Source organism: Uranotaenia lowii, chromosome 2, assembly GCF_029784155.1.
Source record: "Uranotaenia lowii strain MFRU-FL chromosome 2, ASM2978415v1, whole genome shotgun sequence".
NCBI classification, from domain to species: domain Eukaryota; kingdom Metazoa; phylum Arthropoda; class Insecta; order Diptera; family Culicidae; genus Uranotaenia; species Uranotaenia lowii.
In genome coordinates, this window is record NC_073692.1 from 325,049,991 (window position 1) to 325,076,195 (window position 26,205).

General features: G+C 33.9%; 1 protein-coding gene across 2 annotated transcripts in view; it reads right to left on the bottom strand.

Moving 5' to 3' along the window:
- LOC129748098 (beta-1,4-glucuronyltransferase 1) overlaps positions 1–26,205 on the bottom strand; it is a 118,004-nt gene that overhangs the window by 43,249 nt on the left and 48,550 nt on the right. For both annotated transcript variants that reach the window (XM_055742574.1, XM_055742575.1), the window contains exon 3: positions 20,247–20,400. In XM_055742574.1, the coding sequence (XP_055598549.1) occupies positions 20,247–20,400 (154 nt within the window). The remainder of the gene's footprint in view (positions 1–20,246; positions 20,401–26,205) is intronic.

Sequence of the window (26,205 nt, forward strand, 5' to 3'; positions counted from 1 at the left end):
CTGAAATTTTTGCCCGTTACAGTCCCTGGAGTGTCGATTCGACATTCCTGACTAAAACCGCTGTATCTCTAGATTCTTACAAAATTTGTAGTTCCAGAAACTTCATAATGTAACTCAAATATGTTTCTCAGAAAATTCACATCGAACACTTCAGTTTTCCGTTATTCAAGGTCTAAGAAAGGAAGACTGTAAATCAGCTACGGATTGCTGTAAGAAAATTTCACTAAATGTCCAAGAATGTTGAAGTAAGCCATAAGTTTTTTTTAATTAAGTTAAGATCATGAAGCATGTTTATAAGGATTTTTTTCCTTAGGCTTTGAATAACGAAAACTGAAGTGGTGTAGGTGAATATTGGGGATTGTTTTTTATCATCTGACGGGTTTGCGCCGGGGGTCTTCAGATTTTCCCCAAAATTGAAAATTTGGTTCATTTTTGCGACTTAAAAACTCATGTATTTTTCAGATTTCTAACATTTTTATTTTTTGAGTTAGCTTCGGTTAGATTGTTTTGTAAATAAAAAATAACTATTTTCCAAAGCAACATAACTCTGTTGTTTCTCAACGGAAATTATAAAATAGCACATCAAAATGCATTAAAATTTTATCGGCTTTCCAAATGAAATAGTTGAAAAAAAATTTAATAATGACCTTCAACATGAAAAGTTGTAAATAAACTTTTATTGGCGTCTAAAAGTACCGTCTGAACCACCGAATATTTTGCAAAAATACCATTGTATAGCTCAATTCATGATGCAGCTTTCATCTGAAGACACAAAAGTGGGCCATTAACACCTTGAAAAGTTATGAAAGAAATAATGACAATAAATCTCTTTTTTTTGCATCGAAAACAAACAATGGTGGAACAACTGCATTCAGATATGGAGATAGCAAGCACTTCTAACAACATGGAAACAAAAGAACTTTTCAAAGCTGGTAAAAAACACTATTTTTTTCGTTCTTTTCAGACTGCCCGTACTCGCATAACAGTCCCATATGAATTTTCGTCATTTTAGGTCAACATAAGGCTTCAACATAAAAGACTAAAAAAGAGGTTTTGTTCTAGAAATTTCGAAAAAAAATATCAATTCGTGGCTGTCCTATATGAAATATACCTGAATAACAGTCCCATATGTGAAATACCGTCAAACGGGGCATCATGCAACAGCGGGGTTAGATGCAACATTTACATAACACTACACTGAATCAATTGTTAATTTAATGTATTGTAAAAAAGTTAACTTTTAATGGTTGCAAAATGATGATGACGTAATTTCTCGCATCTTAAGCTAGTTATTTGAAGTTTTTTTATTTTTGTATAAAATTTGAAAAATCGAGCAATAAATGTACAAATTTTCACATTTTTTGAAGCCGAAAAAAACTTTATCCAGTATGACGGATTGGCTTGATATTATTACCTACAAACTTTTTACTGGTTTCCTAATGCTAAACCAGCAACGTTGGTGTAAACATATTTTTCGAACAATCACCGAATTTCTTGAAAAAAATATTTCTATAATTCAGTTTGGTGTGTGGGGTAAAATGCAACAAAATGCAAATCAAAGAAACACCTTGTAAATCTCGTTTCTATGTGCTGGAATATGAATATTTTGCATCACGTGTTTGTAAATATTGAAATTTCATTCATCCAAACATTTATTTTTATGATTTCAGCTTTTAGAATTTTTCGTAGTATTACTTAACCCCTAAATGTATGCAGCATCCTTATTTTAAGAAAAAATGTGAAAATTAGTTTTTACAGACCAAAAATTACTGCAATTGGTGTTTTCATGCGTAATGGTCTTTAAGGCATCGTAAATATATTAAAAACTTTAAATTTTTATACGTGTTCATAAGATTTTTCATTAAAACCAAAGTTTGTTGCAAGTTACCCCATTTTCTAAGAAGGGTGAAAATCACATGTTTTTAAAAAATTAAAAATAAGTAAAGAAACCAATAATTTTTCTAACTACGCCAATTTGATGTCCTATCATCCTTAAAACTTTGGATGCATTAGGGGTAGGATTTATTATGAACATAAGTTTTTTAGAAGCCATTGAAGTTGAAAATTGTTGCATGTTGCCCCAGTTGACGGTGCCCCACGGATTTGGTTACTTTTCAATGTTTCTTTCGGCGAAATATTCTTTGGTTTATTGCTTTGAATCATTTAAACATTTTTTTTAACTCACTTGATGTCGAATGATGCACACTAGTTTTCGAAGGCAGGTCTGACTTTCTTAGGAATGACTTCCTGAGCGTAAAACTATCGGATGCAATCAAAAATTGTAAAAAGATTCAACTTACAATGTGGAATTCTTGCTATTTTTGCAAAAGTATGTTCCTTTTTCTGACAATTGCATTTAGAAGTTCAATAATGATCAAATTTTAGTCTTAGAAAGAAGCTTGGTGAGGAAAATATATTTTGTATGGGACTGTTATGCTAGTAGATTCGAAAAAGGTTTCAAATATGGTCGATTAACAGTCCCATAATGAATAAAAATGGTGCTCTCGACCTTACCAATAACCCAATTTCAAAAATTTCAGGCCTAACGATTTATTATGACAACCTAGAAACGATTTTCGTTCATGCTGAAAGTGGTGGTCACAATTTAAAAATATATTCCAAAACAAAAAAAGCTGATTGTCTCGCTTGCTTATTTTTGTATATGGGACTGTTATGAAAGAAGGGGCGGTAGATTGTTGCAGCTTAACTGACTTCATGTTATATCCAAAAATCTAATAACGTATTCGTTTATACCCAGTTTTGCACCAGGTCACAACTAGTTATGCACATTTTACTGTCATTTTTAGAAGTTTATGCGCTAAGTTTTGCATCCGTAATTCCCCAGATTTGATTTAAAATGGACGGTGGAACACTGAAGATTCGTGTGTGAGCGATCGAGGTAGCAAAACACTGACGACAAATTATATTCGTTCTAGTATGGTAAACCTCAAAACTGGGCGAATGTAGAAAACGAATACGGTAAAAGTATCATATTTTCATCATTATACAGCCTGGGCTGGCTATACTGAGCTCTTTGATTATTTCTACAACATTTGTGCCACTTTCTCATACTTTTTTTGATCAATGGGAAAGGATTTTGGTGTCCAGTGCTTAGCTCCCGATATAAAAACTATGTAAAGCACGTCTTTATTTCATTTTTTAATCACATTTTTGTGATCCCAAACACAGGGACTGAACCTTCTACTATTGGCATTGATTATGCTTCACAATGATCTTTGATCGAAAAATTTATAAGTTATATAGTATATGACCAGGTTGTAAAAGCAACATTCCCATTATTAGTTATATCACTTAAACAATACGATACTCAGAATTTTGGTTAAAATTTAAAGTCAGTTTTGCTGCAAACACTCTACAAAGCACGAAAAAGTAGTGTTTTTTACCTGCTTTGGTAAGTTCTTTTGTTTCCATGTTGTTAGAATCGCTTGCTATCTCCATATGTGAGTGTAGTTGTTCCACCATTGTTTGTTTTCGATGCAAAAAAAGAGATTTATTGTCATTATTTCTTTCATAACTCTTCAAGGTGTTAATGGTCCACTTTTGTGTCTTCAGATGAAAGTTGCATCATGAATCGAGCTATTCAATGGTATTTTTTGCAAAATATTCGGTGGTGCAGACGGTACTTTTAGACGCCATTTAAAGTTTATTTACAACTTTTTATGTTGAAGGTCATTATTTAATTTTTTTCAACTATTCTATTTGGAAAGCTGATAAAAATTTTATGCATTTTGATGTGCTATTTTATAATTTCCGTTGAGAAACAACAGAGTTATGTTGCTTTGGAAAATAGTTATTTTTTATTTACAAAACAATCCAACCGAAGCTTACTCAAAAAATAAAAATGTTAGAAATCTGAAAAAATACATGTGTTTTTAAGTCGCAAAAATGAACCAAATTTTCAGTTTTGAGGAAAATCTGAAGACCCCCGGCGCAAATTGTCAGATGATATAAAAAAACCCCTATTATCAAACAAATATATTTGAGTTATGTTACAAGGTTTCCAAAACTATAAGTTTTGTAAAAATCGGTTGAGAAACAATAGAGATATAGTGGTTTTACGCAAGGAGGATCCAATTGACACTCAAGGTCTGATTAGGAAATTTTTTTCCTGATCTTTCAGGGTGCGTCCATTACTAAGTATTGATGCAAAATGAAAGATTTAGAGAATTCATTGAGGGTCCCCGAAGAAATTTTATTATTTGAATGAACCCGAAGAAAGTCGCCAAAATGTGATATTGACACTAAAGAGCGGATTAGAGTTTACCAAGAAAACACAAGTTTGTTGAAAATTTCTTGGAAAATTAAAGAGAAAATCTGCTGCCCCCACTAACTCCATAGAGCGGGGTAAATGAAGACACTAGCCGTCCATATCAATTTAAGCGGTAACTTTTTCCGCTTTGTATCCATCAAGATAATTTCTTCTGTATTTTTAATCAACATGTTCTGCCTCACATTGATCGTAGTTATAACAAAACTGATATACTGCTGATTTTTTGTAATGATTTTTTAAGTTGAACAATACGAAAAACCGGTCTTATTTGCCCCGATGTACCTTATATCAAATTTGGTAAAAATGACTTGATTTTTTTTTTATTTCATTAAATTTTATACCGAAGTGTAATGAGTGTCCCTTTTTTTTAAAATCGAGGTTGTTGAAAATTTTTAGAAAAATGTCATGGTATAAATAGTACCTATAAATATATTTTTATTCTGTACAGAATTTCCGTGTTCGTATCCGGTGCTGTTTTCCCGGAAAACCCATCTTCCGGAAGCAACTCGTTTCGAACAAGCAAACTCTAACAAAATCTGACGAAAATGTGAGTATGTTTAGGTTAGATTTTATGATCGCATAATGTCGGACGGTTTCGGACTAAAGTGTCAATATTGGAACGCTATAGATTTTTCGAAAGGCGTTTTCCTTCCATCGAACCTTTCAGGAGCCACAGCATACATATATCAAGCAATTCAGCCGGGGCAGCAGATGCTCGATGCTAGGACGACGCTTTCGAAGACGACGACGACGACGACGCCCTAGAACATCGACGCACAGCCGCGTCGTTTAGCATTTGACCCGGAGCAAGGAAGCCACCACCAAAAAGTGCCTAGACGACCTCAGCCATCCGGAGGTGATTCCGGATACCGAATGAATGGTTGTTGGCTGTTTCGGTTTGACATATTTTGGGACGTGACATTTGCAAAATATTGCGGCAAAATTTCAATTTGGCAAAAGCACGACCGGGATATGAGTGGGATTCCGGTGATTTGGGGCAAAATGTTCGAGGGTTTGAATTAAGATATGTTGCAGGATAGAGCCCAAATTGGGGCTGCATAAATTTCTCCATCAGAATGGGATAGAAAACATTTTGTGGATCAAAACTGGTGCTATAAAAACATCAATCTATTACCAATAACAAAATTAATTTTGAAAAAAAGTTCGACCACAAATTTTCTAAATATTAATCTTTTTTTTTTGCAAATGGACAAAAACTTTTTCGGCCCTAATTAATTTTTAATTTAACACTATTTATACCGTAGGGGGTCAAATGACATTTTTTGAACTTCAAATGACTATAACTCCTATTGTATTCATTTTTTCGCAAATTTTTCTTCATGACTATTTTTATTTTCAAAATGCACGTATTTTTGCATCAAAATATAATTTTTTAAGTTTGTAGATTTCGAAATACGTATGTGGTATACCTATTTATACCGCAGGGGGTCAAATGACCCCTAACACCTTTTCCGCTAAAACTCTCTTGTTTCTCAACCGATTTTTACAAATTTTATAGTTTTGGAAAGCTTGTAACGTGACTCAAATATAATTCTCAGACAATGTTCAGCTACAATCATGGATTTTAAAGTTATTCGTGGTCTAAGAAAAAAAATCCAAAAAAACATGCTTCGGGAAAATGGCTGTAAGTCAGTTTATAGAAGCGCGAAAAAAAATTCATTTAGACCATGCCCACCAATGGTTGCTAAACCTCGAATCGAGTACATTCAGCAACATATCTATCAACCCATCATCGCACCAACAGTCGCTAACTTGATTCGTGAAATAGCATTCGAGCAGTAGGTTGTTACAGGATTCGTTTATGTAGCAACCCGGTAGCAACGCAGCCGGTCGTCGCTATCAGAAAATAAACAAACACAAATACCAACCTGGATCGCAACAATGGGTGCGAAAATAAGTGAATAGATAAAAACGCAACCAATCAAACCATCTAAAATACCGACCGAAATGGCAACTTGCGGTGGGCTTGGTCTTAGTGCCTGGAAAAGCTGAAGTTAGAAGCTATACGTTGCACATATGAAAAAAAAATTAAAAAAAATTTTAAGATCATGACCACAAAAAATGTAAAAAAGTGGTGTAAAAATCGTACTTTTTAATGAATCAATCGCCAAAGCTGTCCCAGTCACAGTAGAAATTTTTTGAAAAGTGAATTGGAAAATTGACGTAATTTGTGACATTTTGGCATCTTTAGATTTATAAAACACGAAACACAGAATTTTTGACAGTTATTCAAATGTAGCTGTTTTTAGACTTTTTTATCAATTTACTTTTTCTGAGACAATTCTTACACTTACGATCGGCTTTGCACTGGATTTTGAGTATGTTAACAAAAGATTTAAGGAATAAGTTTATATGCACAAGAAAGGAAATTTCATACCGATTCTAGTGATGTAATTATATTGGCGGTGCAATGCGTGACAAAAATATGATAAAAGAAATAGTGAAGTTGTTTCAGAATTTTGAAAAGTCAGCACCAATTCTTGCTTGGCAGACGGGCGCAGTGGGTGGTAATATTTCAAAGCTATTTTGCACACGAAGACGGGTGAAAGAAAACGAAAAAACAAACGAGCATTCGTTGAAATTTTCTGGTTTTACTTTCAGAAAAATATTTATCATATTTTTGTCACGCATTGCACCGCCAATATAATTACATCACTAGAATCGGTATGAAATTTCCTTTCTGGTGCATATAAACTTATTCCTTAAATCTTTTGTTAACATACTCAAAATCCAGTGCAAAGCCGATCGTAAGTGTAAGAATAGTCTCAGAAAAAGTAAATTGATACAAAAGTCTAAAAACAGCTACATTTGAACAACTGTCAAAAATTCTGTGTTTCGTGTTTTATAAATCTGAAGATTCCAAAATGTCACAAATTACTTCAATTTTCCAATTCACTTTTCAAAAAATTTCTACTGTGACTGGGACAGCTTTGGCGATTGGTTCATTAAAAAGTACGATTTTTACACCACTTTTTTACATTTTTTGTGGTCATGATCTTAAAAATTTTTTTAATTTTTTTTTCATGTGGGCAACGTATAGTTTCTAACTTCAGCTTTTCCAGGCACTAAATCAATTTTTTTTCGCGCTCCTATAAACTGACTTACAGCCATTTTCCCGAAGCATGTTTTTTTGGATTTTTTTTCTTAGACCACGAATAACTTTAAAATCCATGATTGTAGCTGAATATTGTCTGAGAATTATATTTGAGTCACGTTACAAGCTTTCCAAAACTATAAAATTTGTAAAAATCGGTTGAGAAACAAGAGAGTTTTAGCGGAAAAGGTGTTAGGGGTCATTTGACCCCCGGCGGTATAAATAGGTATATACAAAGTGCCGGTATGTTTAGTGTTAAACCTTCTAAACGTTACCATATGCGATTAAGGTTTCGATAAAAGGACGTCGTTTTGAATATTATTCTCCCTTTTTCGAATCAACTTTGAAAGCGTGTTGAACTTTCTTAGAAGGTACCTCCGCAACAAAAAGTTAATTTGCATACTAATGGATATCATAAGCTATCCAGTACCTTTTCACCGAAAACTGTTGGGTAAACTGTGAAGAAGTGTGAAAAAACACTATCGGCTTCTTTGATTCAATGCTACAAAACTTTATTGGTTTCCTGTAGGCTGATTTACAATTTTTAATCGTTTCTCTACAGTTTCAATCCATATTATTGAGTATTTTCATCACCCCCGTAATTGTAACCGCTTTTTCATAATTATCTGTTTTATTTCCGACTTCAAAGGAAATTTTTATTGCGCAATATATTTTTCCCCAAATGATTGCCTGGTAACAAAAAGTTAAGTGAAAAACCGGAAATAATATCGAAAGAAATAATAAACACACAATGCTCATCATTCATTTAAGTTGAACCATCCCCAACTGGAGGCCTTTGTTGCTCATTTTTTCGATTGATGTATGGCTGGCTGCCTTGGGTCTTGTTTTTTCATGTGTGTTCTTTTTCACCTTTCCCGGGTAATTATAGTTATTATTTACAAACACGTGATCGGTTAATTGCCCTTATCGCACAGAAAGATCAGTCGATGGTGGAGCCGGGTTACATCATTATTGATGAAAATTATCCACGGAATGCTACGAAATATTTAAGAATCTAATTGATGCAAACCATTCCATAAGGGAGAGCATGAAAATAATCATAGCACTGACCCCTGATGTTGAGGCAGAAATCGATGCAAAATGCCTTAAACCGTCCTGATATCAAGTTGCTACGGAACAAATTTATGGTCAAATATCGTCCTTCAACACTATTTGACAAAAAAAATCATCAAAATTTCATACTTTTCCTACAAAGATTGATTTTATCTCAATGCAATTAGAAATGTTTGGATTAAACTGACAAAAAATTTAGTATGTAGCTTGTGTCGAATCGATAACAATCATTCCCCTGTTCACCAATAGATGTAAGTTTCAATACGGGGCCATTCATATCTCGAAGTCTTATGAACATTTATTGGTTTGTTTTTAGTTTGAATCGATGTGTGAATCTTGAAGTAACCAGTTCTAGTCCCTTTAGATTGATTTTTATTTTTATTTTTTTATTTCTTTCTAACCCTAAAGATCCCAATCTTGCCTTTAGACGGGATCTACTAAAATCGCCATTAAACCATCATTATTTTAACTTACTTTCAACATTCCATACTAATTTCAACGGTTTCAAAAGCTACAGCTAAGAGAAGCTTAAAAACATGAGAAAACTGGAAATTGACCTATTTTTCGAAAAATTAACAATTCGGTAGCCCCAGATATTCTTGGTCAATGATTTTTCGATCAGAAAAAAATGTTGGCAGTAAGGTCAAAGAGTTATCACCATTCTCTGAATTGGTTCTCTGATTTTTTTTTCCAAAGCTAGGTAGGAGATATGATACATAAACCCCTTCTGAAGGTGGGGTTGGGCAAGCACGACAACAATTAAAAAAACCCGATTTAATACATTTGACAGTGGATTGTAGCCTTTCTTACAGCCTGTAAATTATATTTGGATATATATGGCACAAAATGAATTATGATTAATGAATTTCATACGCAGTAAATCCAAAAACAATGTAGGAAGTAAAGATTCAAAGTTTTTAATAGGATAAAAGTATTTTTAATATTATCATAATTTTCATATCAATAACATTATTTGCAACTAATTGGAGATTTTTGAATGACTAGATTCTGGAATATCTTGTATGATTCCGTTTCTATGACATTATAATCAAACTCAATTTACTCCTTTTGGAGTTACAGCACATGGTAACTTCAAAATGGAAGGGGTATAAAAATTAAGAATACAATTTCAAAAAAGATGCCTGACCATGTATTTTAAATAATTCATCCTCTCAAGTAATGGAAACAAATGCATAGATAAAATCATTGGATAAAATTTCAATTGCTAGAGAAAAATACGATACCGAAACGTAAAAAATCAGCAGAATTAATTTTGAAGAATAAAAATATTGAAAATTTTGAGATCGCAATATTTTTAATTTTGTCAATTTTGCCATTTTTGTCTGTTTTGACACTTTTTTCACTTTCGTCAATTTTGTCAAATTTTTCAATTTTGTCAATTTTATAATTTTTTTTTCTATTTTGTCAATAATGTCAATTTTATCAATTTTCATGATTTGGTCAACATTGTTAGTTCAGTCAATTTTGTCAGTTTTCTCGATTTTGTCAATTTTGTCAACTTTGTCAATTTTCATGATTTTGTCATCCTTGTCAATTTTGTCATTTTTGTCAATTTAGTGAATTTTCTCAATTTTATCATTGTCAAATTGGCCAATTTTTTCGATTTTGTCAATTTTCATCGATTTTGTGAAGTTATGAATTTATGAATTTGGTCAATTAGGTCAATTTTTTAATTTTTTCAGTTCAATCAATCTTGTCAATCTTGTCAATTTTGTCAATTTTGTCAATCTTGTCAGTTTTATCAATCTTGTCAATTTTGTCAGTTTTGTCAATTTTGTCAATTTAGTGAGTTTTGTCGATTTTGTCATCGTCATATTGGAAAATTTTTTGTCAACTTTGTCAGTTTTGTCATTTTAATCAAATCATTAGATCTGGAGAGAGAAAGAGAAAAAGGAACAAAAAAAAACTAGCCCGAGAGCTTAAAGCTCGAGAGGATTCAGTAGCATTTGTCCTATTGGCTTCAATTTGCTTCTACGGGCGAAATTCTCTCGTGTCGTTCGTGCTTAGAAAAAGCTTCTTGAGCACGAACGGTACGTGAGAAGATGAGATGGTCTGCATATATCGTTCGCGTTCCCGTGTCGTTTTCCCCTTCTCAGAGCAAGCTGTGATTGAGAATCTAACGTTGGACTTACCATCACTATAAAAATATGCGATGTGAGGGTCTAGTCCTTTGGCTTGAGTCATTCAATTTCGGGGTTGTACCTCATGGTGCAATCCCTTTTCAAAAACTTTTATTTTGGGTTTAGAGCCCAGAATTAATTTCGGTAAAATTTAAATTAAGAAATCTTTGTTTGACTGACATTTATGTTTGTCAATCGATTGGAGGCGCCCTCTGTTTTCCTTATGCGGAATTACACGGAGTGAAAGCGTACCCAGTGCTTATCGCGCCATGTTTTCGATCATCTCGATTAGTGATTGCTGGTTGTGGCTAGCAAGCCAAATGGACACGTTTTTTGGAGTGATGATTTTTGATATTTACTATGAAAAAAAAAATTTCAAACTATTTTGTATTTTTTTCTTTCTTTTATAGGTTGAAGAAGAAAAAAAATCAAATTTTTCAAGATAAAAATCATTTTCATTGTACTGCTCAGTTTCACAAAAACGTCGAGAACAAAGTTTACAAAAATTCACACAAATACACAGACATCATCAGAACTCGTCGAGCTGATTCGATAGGTACCTATAAAGGTATATCTAAGACCCATAATTAATGATCTCCCAAATCGACCGATAACTATACCTTTCTGAAAGAAAGGCAAAACATGCACAATATTTACTTTTCATATAAGTAGAAATAACTCAGTTATTTTTGTAACAATTTATACAAAAAAAATTAAAATATAGATATGGGTCAGTGTCGATATGTATCAAAATTTAGCAAAAATTGGTTCAAGTTTGAAAAAAAAATTACAACCGAAAAAGTACTGGAAGTCAAGTTCCTTGACCCCTGTGGCTATGAAATTTTCGGAAAATTGTAAAAAAAAAATTTCTCATCGACATATAAAGTTTTCCGTAGCACAAAAGTTTTTGTAATCATAAAACAAAACTTCTGTGAACGTTTCAATAAAAATTAATCTAGGTTCTAGAGGGATAACCCTCAAAGCTGTTCGCAAAATATCCGCTTCGGGTAAATTTTACCTGTAGTTTAATGCCTTCTCTTGGCCACAAATGTTGACCGATTTTGTTGATATTATATTCGTTGTGTAGGTTATTGATTTTAGTTTATTAATATTTCAAAATAAATTAACCAAGTTACCTTAAATGGGATTCCAATGAAAGAAGTCCAAAAAAACAATAGTTTTGAAAAATGAGCAACTTCTGACAGCTTAGTTATATTTAAGTTTTATATAAATTTTTGAAATCGTCAAAAAAAACATCTTTCCAACGATATATTAATATATTGGGGTTCAATGAAAGTTTTGATCGCCATTTCGGATCTCCCGGTAGATAAAAAAGTCTTTCTTAAAAAAATGACTATCAACATTTTCAAATGAACAGATTGTTAAAACTCATATGTTAGTTTTTTTCCTTGATTTTTTTATCATTTTTATAGACCATATTGAGTCTCTCAAAAATCTCAGTGCTTTAATATCTTTGGGCCCACTTGAACTGCCTAGCTAGGGGGCATCCATAAATTACGTAACGCTCCTAGGGGGGGGAGGGAGTAAGCTCTAGCGTTACTAATTGTGACATAGGGGAGGGGGGGAGGTATGCTCATCGTTACGTAACAATTTTTTTCTTAAAAAATTCCAGTTTGATCGCAGATTTTTTGATATCATGCAATTTTTGCTGAATGATAAGCACACCAAAATCAGCTTAAAATTTGTAAGCTTTAACAAGATTGAAACTGGTTTGTTACCATTCCTATTTAAAGATTCAAAGATAGACTAAAAGTGTATCGGATTCTCGTGAAATAACCGTTGGAAAACCGAATATTAGGTACATTTACCCCCAAGAACTCAATCCAATTTTTAGACGGAAATTTAACTATTTTTTTCTCAATTGAATTTGATTATTCCGATCAGCTATTTTGATTATTCCGACGAATTTTACTAAGTGGAGTATATTTTGCATAACAAGTTATGCTGCTTGAACAAAATAAAGTAAACACGGTAGATCACCAGTTAACAAGCACAGAGCAACTCGTAATAAGACAATTAATTTATTTTATGAGAGAGTTATCATCAATGAGTACCTATTAACCCTTCGTTTCATAAAGTAACAAATTTGCAACAATTAATGTAAGGAAAAAGTCAAAAATCGTATTTTATTTTAATTTTTTTTCTTGATGTACTCATTATTGCCAACTGTAAAAAAAATTTTTAAGGAAAAATTAAAAATCATGAAATGAAGGGTTAAGAAGCGATTTGAATGGATAATAATTCCCTTTTAAAAAGCGTTAAAAAATTATGTCATATTTTTTGACCTTGTTATCTTATTTTAATCGCCGCCGGGATATATTCTTATTTAATTTTTGGCATTTCGGCGAGTTGTGAAAATTCAAGGTAGAATATTTTAGAAAGAACATGAAAGTATTATAGGTGGAAAGATCAAAGCTAGAGCGCTTTGGGTAGAAGAAATTGAATAGTTGGTGAAAATGTGAGCAGGGCTTTGGTTTTGTGAACAGTTTTTGAACTACTTGCGTGATTCTTTGCCGCGCGCCGTTTCATTTTCTTTCTAAATATTCTACCTTGAATTTTCACAACTCGCCGAAATGCCAAAAATTAAATAAGAAGGATTTTTTGACCTTAGAAAATCAGTGTTTAAAATCATGAAAAGATGGTGGAGGGGGGGGGGGGGTAATTGTCAGCGTTACGTAATTTTAATAGGGGGGTATGTCGAAGCGTTACGATTTGTGACATACGGGGGGGAGGGGGTCAAAAAAGTGCATTTTTTGCGTTACGTAATTTATGGATGCCGCCCTATCAGTATTCCAAAATCAGCTTCAGCCGCAAGACTGATACCATCAGCTGACCCTACAACATATCTGGATCACCCATCGAACGCTGCACGTCTTTGAAGGATTAAGGAGTTATTCATCATTGCGAAAGTCAAGTGAAAAAAAACCTCGGCTTCATCGCAAGAATTTTCAAATTATTTCGAAGCCCTTACGGCCTTAACTCTACAACCCGTACAACCTTCCTGGGTTTTTTCAGAGATACCAGTTGCTTGGCTTGGAAACTCTTTAGGAACATTTTATAACAGTACGAGCCGAATTTGTGAAGAAAATTTTGGATTTTGAAGTCTATTGCGTCGCCTTGCTTCAACGTCAGTACAGTGCATGGATATTAAAAGGCCGAGAGTTCATACGTAGTGACTTCCAACTAACAAATTATGGTCAATGTAAACCGCTTCGAACGAAGTGTAGAATTTTCAATTGGTTTCATGAAGATTATGATTTTGCAACGTCCACTGCCGCGTACAAACTAGAAATAAGAAAACTAAGAAAACGAGAACTTATCTCATTGATGAATAGTTAGATTGTTTGAATTTTTTAAGTTATTTTCAATTGCTGCCATGGAAACATTAAGGTCAGATGATTAATCTACAAATATATGAATAACTAAGTAAATAAAGCTTCTTACTTCATCTTATTTGGCTGTGATTTTTTCAAGCATTTCTAAGCTTAACTACACCAGTGTTTTTGGGCGGTTTTTTACACGTTTTTTTAACCAACTGTTTTTAACACGGTTTTCGGAAATTAGCATGGTTTTTTACACGGATCTCACGAATTAACACGGTTTTTGACTGAAAATAGTCCTTTTGAACGGGAAACATTTAGAAATTTTTGAAGTTGGGAAAATCTTAGCTCTGAAACTAAGAATGTGATACATGAGACCAAGGACCTGATAGCTGAGGCCAGAGACCTGAGACATGAAACCTAAGACATAAGACCTAAAACATGAGACTTGAGACCTGAGAAATAATACCTGAGACCTTAAACAAGAGCTATGAGACTTCCCAAGCAACCAAAAGTCACATATTTACATGAATATACGCATTGAAAGTAACATTTTGGCTGACAAAGAGAATCAACTTCCTAATTCCCTTTAGTGAACTTTATGTACTCATTAATGAACTTGAAAGTTGCAAAAGTGATTAATATGTAAGTTGTATGTGACTTGTTTTGCCCAATTCCCATGAGTGAACTATATGTACTCATTAAGGAACTTGAAAGTTGCAAAAGTTATACGGGACTTAAGTCACATAAAGGGCACAAAAGTGCTCAATACGGGATTTGGTAAGTCACACAAAGGGCACAAAAGTGCTCAAAACGGGATTTGGTAAGTCACTAAAAGTGCATTGATGTGCTTTCAAAATCAAATCACCACTTCGAGTTTTAGATGCAGTTAGAACAACATCTAGGCGTGGTCTTGTGGTAGCGTGTTCGATTCTCACCACGAAGGTCAGGGATCGATCCCCAAGCCGGGCAAGCTTTTTTCAAAAATTAATTCAGTAATTGAGTGACCATTCTGATGGGATATATGGAGGAAATGTAGGAAATAAGCAATTGAGCAATTTTTCGTGTTTCGAGTCCGGCGCGTGGCATCATGGCGGCACCGGTACTGAACACAGTAAATAATCAAAAGAAGGTGATATGAACCGAAGCCATGGGTTCAGTTGAGATAGAGAGAGATTTTTTGCTCATTTTGCGATTTTTTTGAAGCTGAATTAAGAGGCCGCTGGAAGCTGAATAGAAGATCATAAAGACTTGTTTCGGAACTTGAAAGTATCAATAAGAACTTAAGTTTTGAGCTGCATAGAACGTACTTCATTTCAATGAAGGGGCTGAGTAAGCATTTTTGTATCTGTTCTATGGGACTTTTGAGATGAGATATGACACATAAGACATGAGACCTGAGGCATGAGACAAGAGCCATGAAACATGAGACTTGAGACATGGGACTTGAGACCTGAGACTTGAGATCTGAGACCTGAGACATGAGACTTTAGACATGAGACCTGAAGCATTAGACAAGAGCCATAAAACATGAGTTTGCTAGTACAAATCACTAGTGTTAGTACAGCGAGAAATTAGTTTTGCTCAGATTTCAACTTGCGACCCCTCGATTGAAAGGGTTTGACTTGTAGATGACGAAAAATAGTGTCGCAAGTTGAAATGCTGTACTAGCAACTCGTGACACTATTTTTCGTCACATACTAGTCAAACCCTTTCACTTAACCGGTCGCATGTTGGAATCGGAGCTAAACTTATTTCTCGCGGTACTAACACTAGTAGCTTGTCTCAGGTCTCAGGTCTATCGTTTCATGTCTCAAGTCTCTACTCTCAGGTCTCAGGTCAAATGTCCCATGTCTTAGGTCTCATGTCTAAGGTCTCAGGTCTCTGGACTCAGGTCTTAGGTGACATGTCTAAAGTCTCAAATCTTAGGTCTCAGATCTCAGGTGTCATGTCGAAAGTCTCAGGTTTCAGGTCTCAAGTCCCATGTCTCAGATCTCATGTCTCTAGGCTAAAGTCTCAAGTCTCCGATCTCAGGTATCAGGTCTCAGGCCTCAAGTGTCAAGTTATACGTCTTATTGTTTCAAGTTTCAGAGCTGCAGAGTTTTAATGGTCTTTTAAACACGGTTTCCGGGAATTACCACGGTTTTTTAACACGGTTTTTTTTTACGCGGCACATTTATCAGTTTAAAAAAACCTTACTGTACAGTCATTGTTCTAAAGCATGTTTATCAATTTTTTCCCAGCCTTTGAATAACAAAAAATGCATGGTGGTAGCTGAATGCTGTCTGCGATATATTTGAGTTACGTTAAATGATTTCTTAAATCAAAAATTTTGTACAAATCGGTTCAGCAACAGCGATTGTGTGTCAAATAGACTTACATGAGAGGCCAGAATTTCCATCAAAATTGTTTTATTTTGAATCTAACAGACAGCAGAAAATGAATTTCTCCATGTAAATTTCACATCATTGATCCAACGACAGGCTGATTATGTATATCAAAAGAAATATATGATTACATTCATTCGAGGGTCGTTAGGAGACAAAATGCTTATGGCCCGCTAGCCACAAGATCTTTGGCATTTTAAGACCCCCGAATTTATTAAAGATTTTCCAAATTCATTGAGGGTTTAAGAAAGAAATTTAATTTGGATGTGCCTGAATCGAGCTTCAATTTGCAAACTTTCATTCATATCATATAAATGCTCCAGAGCGGCTTAGGGTTAAGATTTGATATTTGGAAAGTTTACGATACCAACAGACTTTTGACTTTTTTTTGTTTAAACTAGCAAAAGTTTACCAAAAAATTTACTCTGCCAAGGTTGAATGTTATCTGATACTAGCTGATCCCATACGAACTCCGTTTCGCTTTCGATTTAGAATATGTCATGAACAGTTTGAATGAATGTCAATTGTCAGGCATTTTCCAGACGCATTTTCGAATGCATTGTTGAGCAATCATTGCAAAAATGTGGAACACGTTATTTGTTCGATAACTTTTTCTGCCGTTCGTTACTAAATTTGAAATCAGGAATCAACTGACCGTGCCAAAAAAAAACCCGTATATGAATTTTCGTCGTGATGTGATACAAACTCACGTAATATTTGCTGAAACAAATTTAACAGTTAATATGGTAGACCCAATTTTTTGTCCTTTGATATAAATATTGAATTCAGAAATCAATTGACCGTCCCAACCTCATAAAATTCGACTCGATCGTTGCCCTGTCGATCGGTGGCCTGTTTTACGATATTTGATTTCTGAAATCTATTGCCCATCCCTCGAAACTCCCGAGTGCAAATTTTCAAAACAAATCCATTGCATAATAACGTCAATATCGCAAAAAAAACAGTGAAAAGTTAATATGGACGACCCCTTTCGCCGACCCCTGACCCAAAATTGAATAAATGGAGTAATTGTTCGTCCTTGACGTCCTGTGTACGAATTTTCACCTCAATCCGATGTATAATAACATCAATATCACAAAAAAATTGAAAAGGTAATATGTATGACCCCTTTTGCCGGTCACTTACACTGAATTTAATAAATGAAATCGTTTGCACGTCATTAAAAATTCTCGTGCACCAATTTTCATCTGAATCCGATGTATCATAACGTCAATATCGCAAAAATAGCAAATAGTGAATACGGACGACCCCTTTAGCTGACCCCTTACACAAAATTTTATACCGGCAATCGGTTGCCCGTCCCTAAAAACATCCGAGTGCAAATTTTCTTCTCAATCCAATGAATCATAACGTCAATATCTCTAAATATCAGGTACTAGCTGATTTTACCCGGCCTTGCTCGGGTTTACAAAAGATATTAATCAAAATGAGTCGTTTGATTTTTCGAAATGTTGGAAGCTTTATATTCATCATTTTAAGAAATTGGGCCCATGTTTGGCCACGTAAGTTTTGTAAGTCTTTCAAAAGTTTTTATTGAGATTATTCACTGTGTTTATCGATTTCATTTTTTTAGAAGAAGCTTATAGTTTTAAGGATTATGAATTGAATTTTAAAATAATTTCCTTCTTCTCTATCACAAAAAACTTTAATCTCTTTTGGAGACTATCCCACTTTTCAAGATGGATGATCTCCCTGTGCAATGGTATATTGAGGTTTTATTTAATTAAAAATTTCCAAACCTTGTTGAACCATGCTTAAGACTCATGTGGCTTGTTTTCAATTGTATGTGTGCTTTTTGTGCTTTTTAAATTTAACACTGTTTTTCTTAAATGTTGAAAGTTGCACTAAAAGTTTCTTGGAGTTATCGAAAAGAAATCATAGAATTGTATAAAACTAAAAGCCTCAGATTTTATTATCTAATCAATTTTCTAATCCCCCATTTAGATTCCCCGGCGGCTATCAAAGCATTGAAATTGCAGCCTTCAACATATAACTCTGAATCTAATGATTTTTTTTTTCTCTATAAGGAATCCTAAAAATTTGAAAACGGTTAGTTAATAGCTGGAGTTTATGAAAATCCGTTTATTAGTTTCTCAGCATTCAGTCCAAATAATTATTCAGCTGAAGAAGCCAATTCACTATTGACTGTTCAGTTCACTGTATATCCTTGTAAACTCTCAAAGCCCCCCAGCGGGGCAGTAGGCAGCACATTGACAATCACTACAATTTTAGTCAATATACTCTTTACAGGATAATTGTATTTTTCAATACAAAATGTAGGCTAATTATTCCATCCAAATATCTCGTACCGGTACCACGTGTTTTGAACAGTACTAGGAAAAAACACCCTCCAAAATTTTACCTTTCAAATCTTTGATACTCAGCAAGCTTTCCAGTCCACGTGAACTCTTGATGGTCGTTTCTAATGCCCGGCCCATGGTGATGGTGAAAACAACCCCGCCAAAGGGAAAAAATTGGTTCTGAAAAATGGGTGCCATGACTTTTGGTTTGTGGGAAAAAATCGAAAGATCTATGGGAGGGTCCCTTTTCTCAGGTGGGAGGGGCTCGAAACTATTACTAAAACCTTCCCATGGTCCAAACACATAACAGTACCAAATTTCAGGCTGATCGGTTAAGCGGTGTAGATTTGTATAAGGTGCATACAAACATATATAGTCCAACTCATCTTTATATATTAGATCAATGAAATTTTTTTGTTAATTCATCAATCATAAACATTTAAAATGAAATCATTTTGTTTAAATATTCAAACAAAAACTATTGGATTATTATGAGCATGACTTGTTGTTAAATTTGAAGTTCTTCGAAATCACCTCCAAATTAGGTGCCCTAAAATTGGCCCAATGAATTGAGCGATGCCATGAAGTGACAAATGATCCCGAATCATATTACCATTCATGGTCTTTCTCTCACTCGCTGGAGCTGTAAAAGGTAAAACTTTTCCAATTTGCATTCCGTAACAGAGGATGGGGTGTCGTAGTAAGACAGCTGACTCCAGATTATGCCATCGAAACCGCGCCATGAAAGCTATACCTACTACTTCGAATAAATAGACAGGTGCTACAGCTTAGTGTCTAGCGGCCATTTGGACGCCAATCTGACTATGATCCTCACATTTCTAGTCAGGCGTAAACTCAATGACATCCATCAACGAGTCACCATAGAGCAGACGGGCGTCTCTAACCGAAAAGGACCAAGGAATGGCGACATGATAGCTTTTTGTCCGGACCCCACGATGCCCATACACATTGGATTTTTTTTTCCTTTCACTGTCTCGTCTCGTTTGCCGGTAGCTGTTCACTTTCATTCGGGAACTTTTCAACGCTACTCAGCCGAACGGAACTCATTTGCGGGAATTAAAACTGTGTGGCGGCCGGCTGATTCATGTGTTTGCTCGCTCATCTCACGTGCCGCAGGACGTTTCCATGGATCCGGAAATGTCAAGCCATAAATTGCTAATGAAGGCACTGGGGGCTAATTTGCTTCTCAGGCGCCGCGGCCGGTAGGAAACCAAACATGGCCTGTTCTGGAGCCGGATATTAGCCAACTTTTGAAACAAAACCGGAACAGGACGGACTTTTCGACGAATGAATGCGGTACTAATAAAGTGGTAATCGGTCTGATTACTGATGCTGAGACTAGCAGGGAAGAGAATTAACCATTTATGGCACTTTCGAAGGATATACAGGATTAGCGTTCAAACTTTTGTATCGATTTTCTCGAAGCATCAAATTCTCGAATGGGATGACTTTATAACGAGTTTTAGTCACAACGACTCAATCCCAGATTCAGTCAACTCAGTTTAAACTCACAGAAGCAAACTTTAGAATATATACTTTAATAACCAAAACATACCTGTGTATTCCGGGTGTAACCGTAGCCGAGAAACCGCTCATCATGAGGTGGCACCGTATCTGGGGCAACATAGAAAGGTTCGTACAAGAACTCGAAGTTTGTCACGTTGTGTGACACCCTGGTGATGTCGTTCTCCGAAACATCCGTCTGCCATCTGTAAAACAAGAGGAAAGGAAAAGCAAATTTTAATATAGCTTTATTCTGGTCGAGACTAATCTGGTCGCCAGAATTTATGCATGTCCCCATTAATAATGGCTCCCCTGCCCTGTGAAACCTTGAGTGGATCTCACATCTCTCGTTTTCCATTTTGTTCATACCCCAAATTCATAAAACGGAAATAGTATCAAATTGGTTCTTCCTCATAAATGCAATAACGCAATCTATCATTGAAGTGCTTTCTCGAAAGACAAACATGTTTCGGCTGTTCGTTCGTTTTTCAGGGAAGGACACGCACCAGCATCAGATTGAGCATTTCAGCACAGCATTTGCCCGGTGTTAAAGGAAGATGAAATGGAAAAAAATGCTGCTCCTCAAGAAGGTCAGTGGTATAAAACGCGCTAAAGAGGGGTATAAAATGCAATGAAAAATACTAAAAAAACATTATTGCAAATATAAAAATCCACAATTTGCTTGGCAAACATTATAAAAAAACCAACATATCACCACAGCATTGTCAAATATTTGATCTAAGATGACTTATTTGCTTCCATCGAAGTTGCAAAACGAGTATAATTATTTAAAAAGGTTTATAACGTTATTATTATAGAATAGAAAGATCATCTATCATCAGTTTTTTCCACGCGTTTTTTTTTTCATTTCAGACTCGATCTTCAAAAATTAAGAGAAATAAACACTTATCTGTAAACGCTTTAAATTAAACCCAACTCTGAATTCTAAGCATACGAGAGCAAAGTAAAAAATATTTCAACGAGATTAAGAATTTGGAAAAGGAACAATAAGGAATTGTGATTGATTAAAAATAAAATTTTCAATCAATCAATAACTGCATTGAATATTTTTTCAAAAAAAAACTAGGCCAGAGCTAGTGCATGGTGCAAAGGTTAAAAGAACCTGAAATTCTACTGATCTTATCAATTCCAATTTGCGATCAGTTTAAACCGGAAACATCAGAACGAATGGTTTTTTCACCCTTATTATCCAGAAAAAATACAGCATTAATTTCGTGATAATGAATTTGATTCAAAATCAATTCAAGATTAATTTTTTTGCAGAATATTTCAATTTGATGTGAATGTTTCATGAAAAATGACAAAAAGTTACTGGAGCTACATAAAAAACGAAAAAATCTTACATTCATAGAAATAAGTAATTTTATTCAATAAGCTTTTAAATATCTAGTGTCAGGGTCTTAGGAAGAACGTCCTCATGTGGGAGGGGGGGATGTTTTCTTTGATATTTTTGCTCAAACAATGCCTGAATACAAAAAAACTTCAAAAATTTAATTTGTGTTCTACAGTTATAGGTTTCGATATAAAATAGTATCTTTTGAAAATATGCCTAACAATCTTAAAAATGGTTTACTACATTTGTTCAACGAAAACCTAAGTGACAAGAAAGAAACTTACTTTCAGAGATGATTTAAATATTTGAAATTATTCAAGAATCTGGCAGATTTTTAGCATCGAATGAGTTTGTTTTAAGAAAACCTTTGATTAAAAAAAAACATTAAACTGAAATGAAAAAACTTAACCTGCATTCTCCTGACCAAATTAAAAAATTTCAACCATCGATAAAAATAAATCAAGTTTTCAATGAAAGAATAAGAGATTTAAACTTTGTTGCTAACTTGCTCCTTACTTGCTAAAAACAATTCCAGAAGTAAAATCATGTGGATAGTTTGTCCTTTTGTTATGCATTTTTTTTTGTTTCGATTAAAGTCGTTTTATCTTCTTTATGGCATTCGAAACTTTATATAGCTATTTATATAAAAATGAATGTGTGTCTGTCTGTCTGTTTTATATAGACTCGAAAACCGATCATCGTGAAACTTGGCATCTGAGGGTTTTTGGGGGAGATGGTTTCTATAATAGTTACAAACCGCTCCGACTTAAGGGAGGGGAGGCTCCCATACAAAATTTGTAGTTTTTCGAGACAAAATAAAGTCATGGCATCCATTTTCTCGAGATTTTTTTCCTTAGGGCGGTTTGTTTTTCGTCTCCATGGTCGAGGCGTCGCGAGCCAACGTCGCGAGAGGATAGTAACCATGGCATAAATAGCATAGTGATCAGTGGGAGTATTTTGACGCGTATTTCTCAACCAAGCATGTTTTCAATGCAAGGGTTAGGAATGACGCCTAGTTGTGATCCAGATTGACATTTTTCCGATCGAATAAAACATATACGTTTTTTTTTTATCAAAATCTGAAATTGAAAAGTCATGGTATCCATTTTTAGAGATTTTCTTTTCTTTGAGAGGTTTGTTTTTCGTCTCTATGGTCAAGCTAACGTCGTCGCAAGTGGATACTAACCAAAGCATACGGTTCATTGATCTCTGGAAAAATTTAACAATAAGGCGCCTGTTTCTCAACCATGTACCTATATTTCTAATGCAAGTGGAGGCGATATGCAACCTGAATATGTTTTTCTTGCATAATTGTACACAGCACGTGGAAATGAATGACGCCTAGATGTAACACATCATATTCCTTCCTGTCAACATACACGGTGGGGCAAAGGCAATCGTTGAATTTTCAAGAAATTCATCTTCAAAATAATTCAATATGTTGGAAAGACCAGAAGGGTGTTCCGATTGTTGAAACTGATGCGGATATTTAAAATTCTCAAATGTCTATGTAAATGAAGGTCATTTGCTTTGAACAGCATTTGTTATGAGTGAAGTAACAAGTATAAATTTAGACTGCAGGAATACTGCAGATATATCAATGAAACTTGATAAAACAAGCAATAAGAAATACGTATTACATCCATTTTAAAGCCATTACTCTGACGCATCTGAAAATAAGCTTTGCATTTCCACTTGCCCCAATATACGGGACAAATGTTTACTTAGATTTTTGTTTTTGCCAACATTTTTGAATAATTGACTTCCAAAGAGAAAATAAAAAAAAAGTAAGAATTTATTTAGTTAAACAACTGAATTTTTATAAATTTTTTTTTCTTTAATAAATTTATTAAAAAAAGAAATTTGCACTTTATAAAATCGATAATTTTCATACCATGAGAAGTTCTGTTTGGGAAAACTACAAGGTGTAATGTCTCATGTCCACAAGTTTGGCTGATGGCGAAGAATTTTTTTAACATAACTTTGGCGCAAAAAGGATATATATTCAAACTGTTTCGAAGGGCGAGCATGGTGAAAAAAGCTGTTTGGAAATGGTTATTAAAAATTTTTTTCATCGTTTTTTTTTTATTCAAATTTCTATTGCTTATATTTCAACTCCAAAAAATACACCATCTAAAGCTTATCAGAAGCTGGAAAGGCTCATTATACAGGATATTAGGAATATACTCAAAAAACTGTCCCGATTCACGCTATTGATCGATTTTCAATATTCTATCTCCATAAAGTACAATATGCAATAAATTCCAATTGGGTTTATGTTATCAACCGTTTTTTATGTTTAATGTTTAATTTTTGGCTATTTTCGCTCTTGGATTTGGAGCAAACAACTTTCTTTTTAAAATGCCCGACGTTTCGACCATTTTAGGTGGTCGTTACAGTGCGCTATCGCAAATCGGATGAAGAATTGTTTTTTAATCCCGATGTAAAAAGTAATTTGATTTTGAGAAAGTAGATAGAAATAGAATTTAAATAACAAACAAATATTCACAGAAGAGCAGCAAAGACTGGACACCTGACTGAAACTGACAATAACAACTGTTAGACAAGTGAGTTTACACAATTCAAACCAGATTCTTAACAATGCTCATTATAAAAAATTTTGAAACTAATAAAATTCCGGTACCCTTAAGGAAGACCACCAAAAATAATCGAAACGTCGGGCGTTTCCAAAAAAAAAGTTGTTTGCTCCAAATCCAAGACCGAAAAATAGCCAAAACTCAAACATTAAATAAATTCCAATATGCGAATCTTTTTCTTTCGATTAGAAATTTCTATAAACTCGAGCCGAGTAAATCAGCCTACCTTCTTCAAGCAGTGGGGGGCAAAATTGGAAAAGATGGGGGAATTCCCATGGTAGTATGAGATAAAGAGCTTTTCAAAGAAGGGACCATATTTTATGAGAGGTTTTTTTTTGCGTACGGATATTTGGCATAACTCAAAAATAGATGTGACAAATGTTTTTATGGAAGTTCGTAACTTCCCACTTTGGGAAGAAGGTGGAAAATCCATTAATTTTGACATCATTTAAGTCATTATGAAGCTTCAAAAACAGAGTACAAATTTTAGATCTTGTAAATCAAATTAAGAAATCAAGTTTCAGTAAATAATATATACCATCTTTGAATTGCTATTTGGAACTCCAGCTGCAGCTCTTATTTCAAACTTGTTGGTTCTGAACTATGTATGATGAGGTTTGATTAAAAAAAATGCTAAAAAAAAATCTAAATTTGAACCAATTTTTACAAATTACATTTGTAGGGTCAGCTAGTAGATTTTATAAATCACAGGCATTAGGCATTGAAAAGTAATATTTTAGCGTTAAATCAAATGTGTGATCGTTTTCGAATCATTAGGCGGATGTTTTGAAAATAAAATAAGAAAATCTTGGAAAGCCATTTGGTAGAGATTTGTTACGTTTAAATGAAAATGTACTGAATGATGAAAATATTAAAGAGTTAAGACACAAATGAATTTATTGAGTTACTTAAAGAAGATATTTTGACTCTTGACTATCGTGGTGGACGGATTATTGTAAAACTAAAATTGCTGCTTTTTTTCAAATGAAAATAAAATTCAATAAAGACACGTTTTAGAGATACTGAAGAATTTTATTACTCAGCACTTAACCATTTGTTTAACAATTATCTTATTGACCCAACTCTTTTGGTTGAAATCAATAAAGTTAAAGGAAAAATGTTAGCACTTCAAAAAACAGTGACGAATAGTCTATTCATTCACAAAAACCTTCATTTCAGGTGAAAACGTATCGTGTTTTCAAATAAGTGAACAAGCTAAAAGTAGACAGAAACATTGAAAGATAGTTTGGAAATTAATGGGATAGAAGAACAAAAAAATAAGTTATAAACAACGAAATATTGAAATTTTATTGAAATAGTTTAAAAAGAGAAGTGATGGTCTTACAAAAAACTTTTATGTGAAATGTTGGGAGGTGTTAAAAACGAAATTATTTTAATGTCAAACGAAGTAATCTATAGTAGGAACTCTAAAAAATGTATAAATGGAACAGTTATATTGATTAAAATGAAATGATGAAATTATTCAAGTAATTATAGACCAATTACTTTTTTGAATTTTGATTGCAAATGAGTTTCCAAAATAATTAAAAATAGATTTTCCAATTTAAATAATTTAGTGCTCTCAAAAGCTCAGAAATGCTCGAAAAAAAATAGAAATATTTTTAAAGCGACGTGTTCTATAAGAGATAAAATTTGTGAATTGAATATCAAGAAGAAACCTAGACTATTTATTTCATTTGATTTGGAAAAAAACGTCCGATAGAGTAAAACATGAGAATTTATTATTAACTTTGGGAAAAAAGGATTTCAAAGAAAATTTATTTTATATTTAAACAGTTGCTTGAAGAACTCTTTTTCAAGAATGTTGATAAATGGAAATTCATCACGAAAAATCAATGTAGAGAGATCTGTACGACATGGAGACCCTTTATCTATGTTATTATTTTGTTTCTATCAAGAAACTTTGATTGCAAGTTTATTTGAAGTTTTAAATGATAAAGTCTGCTTCATTTAATATTGGAACAAATTCTTTTGCTCATTGTGGCGCTCCTAGAGGACGGATTTGGAAACTTTTTTCACCCACGTGTCGGGAAATTCAT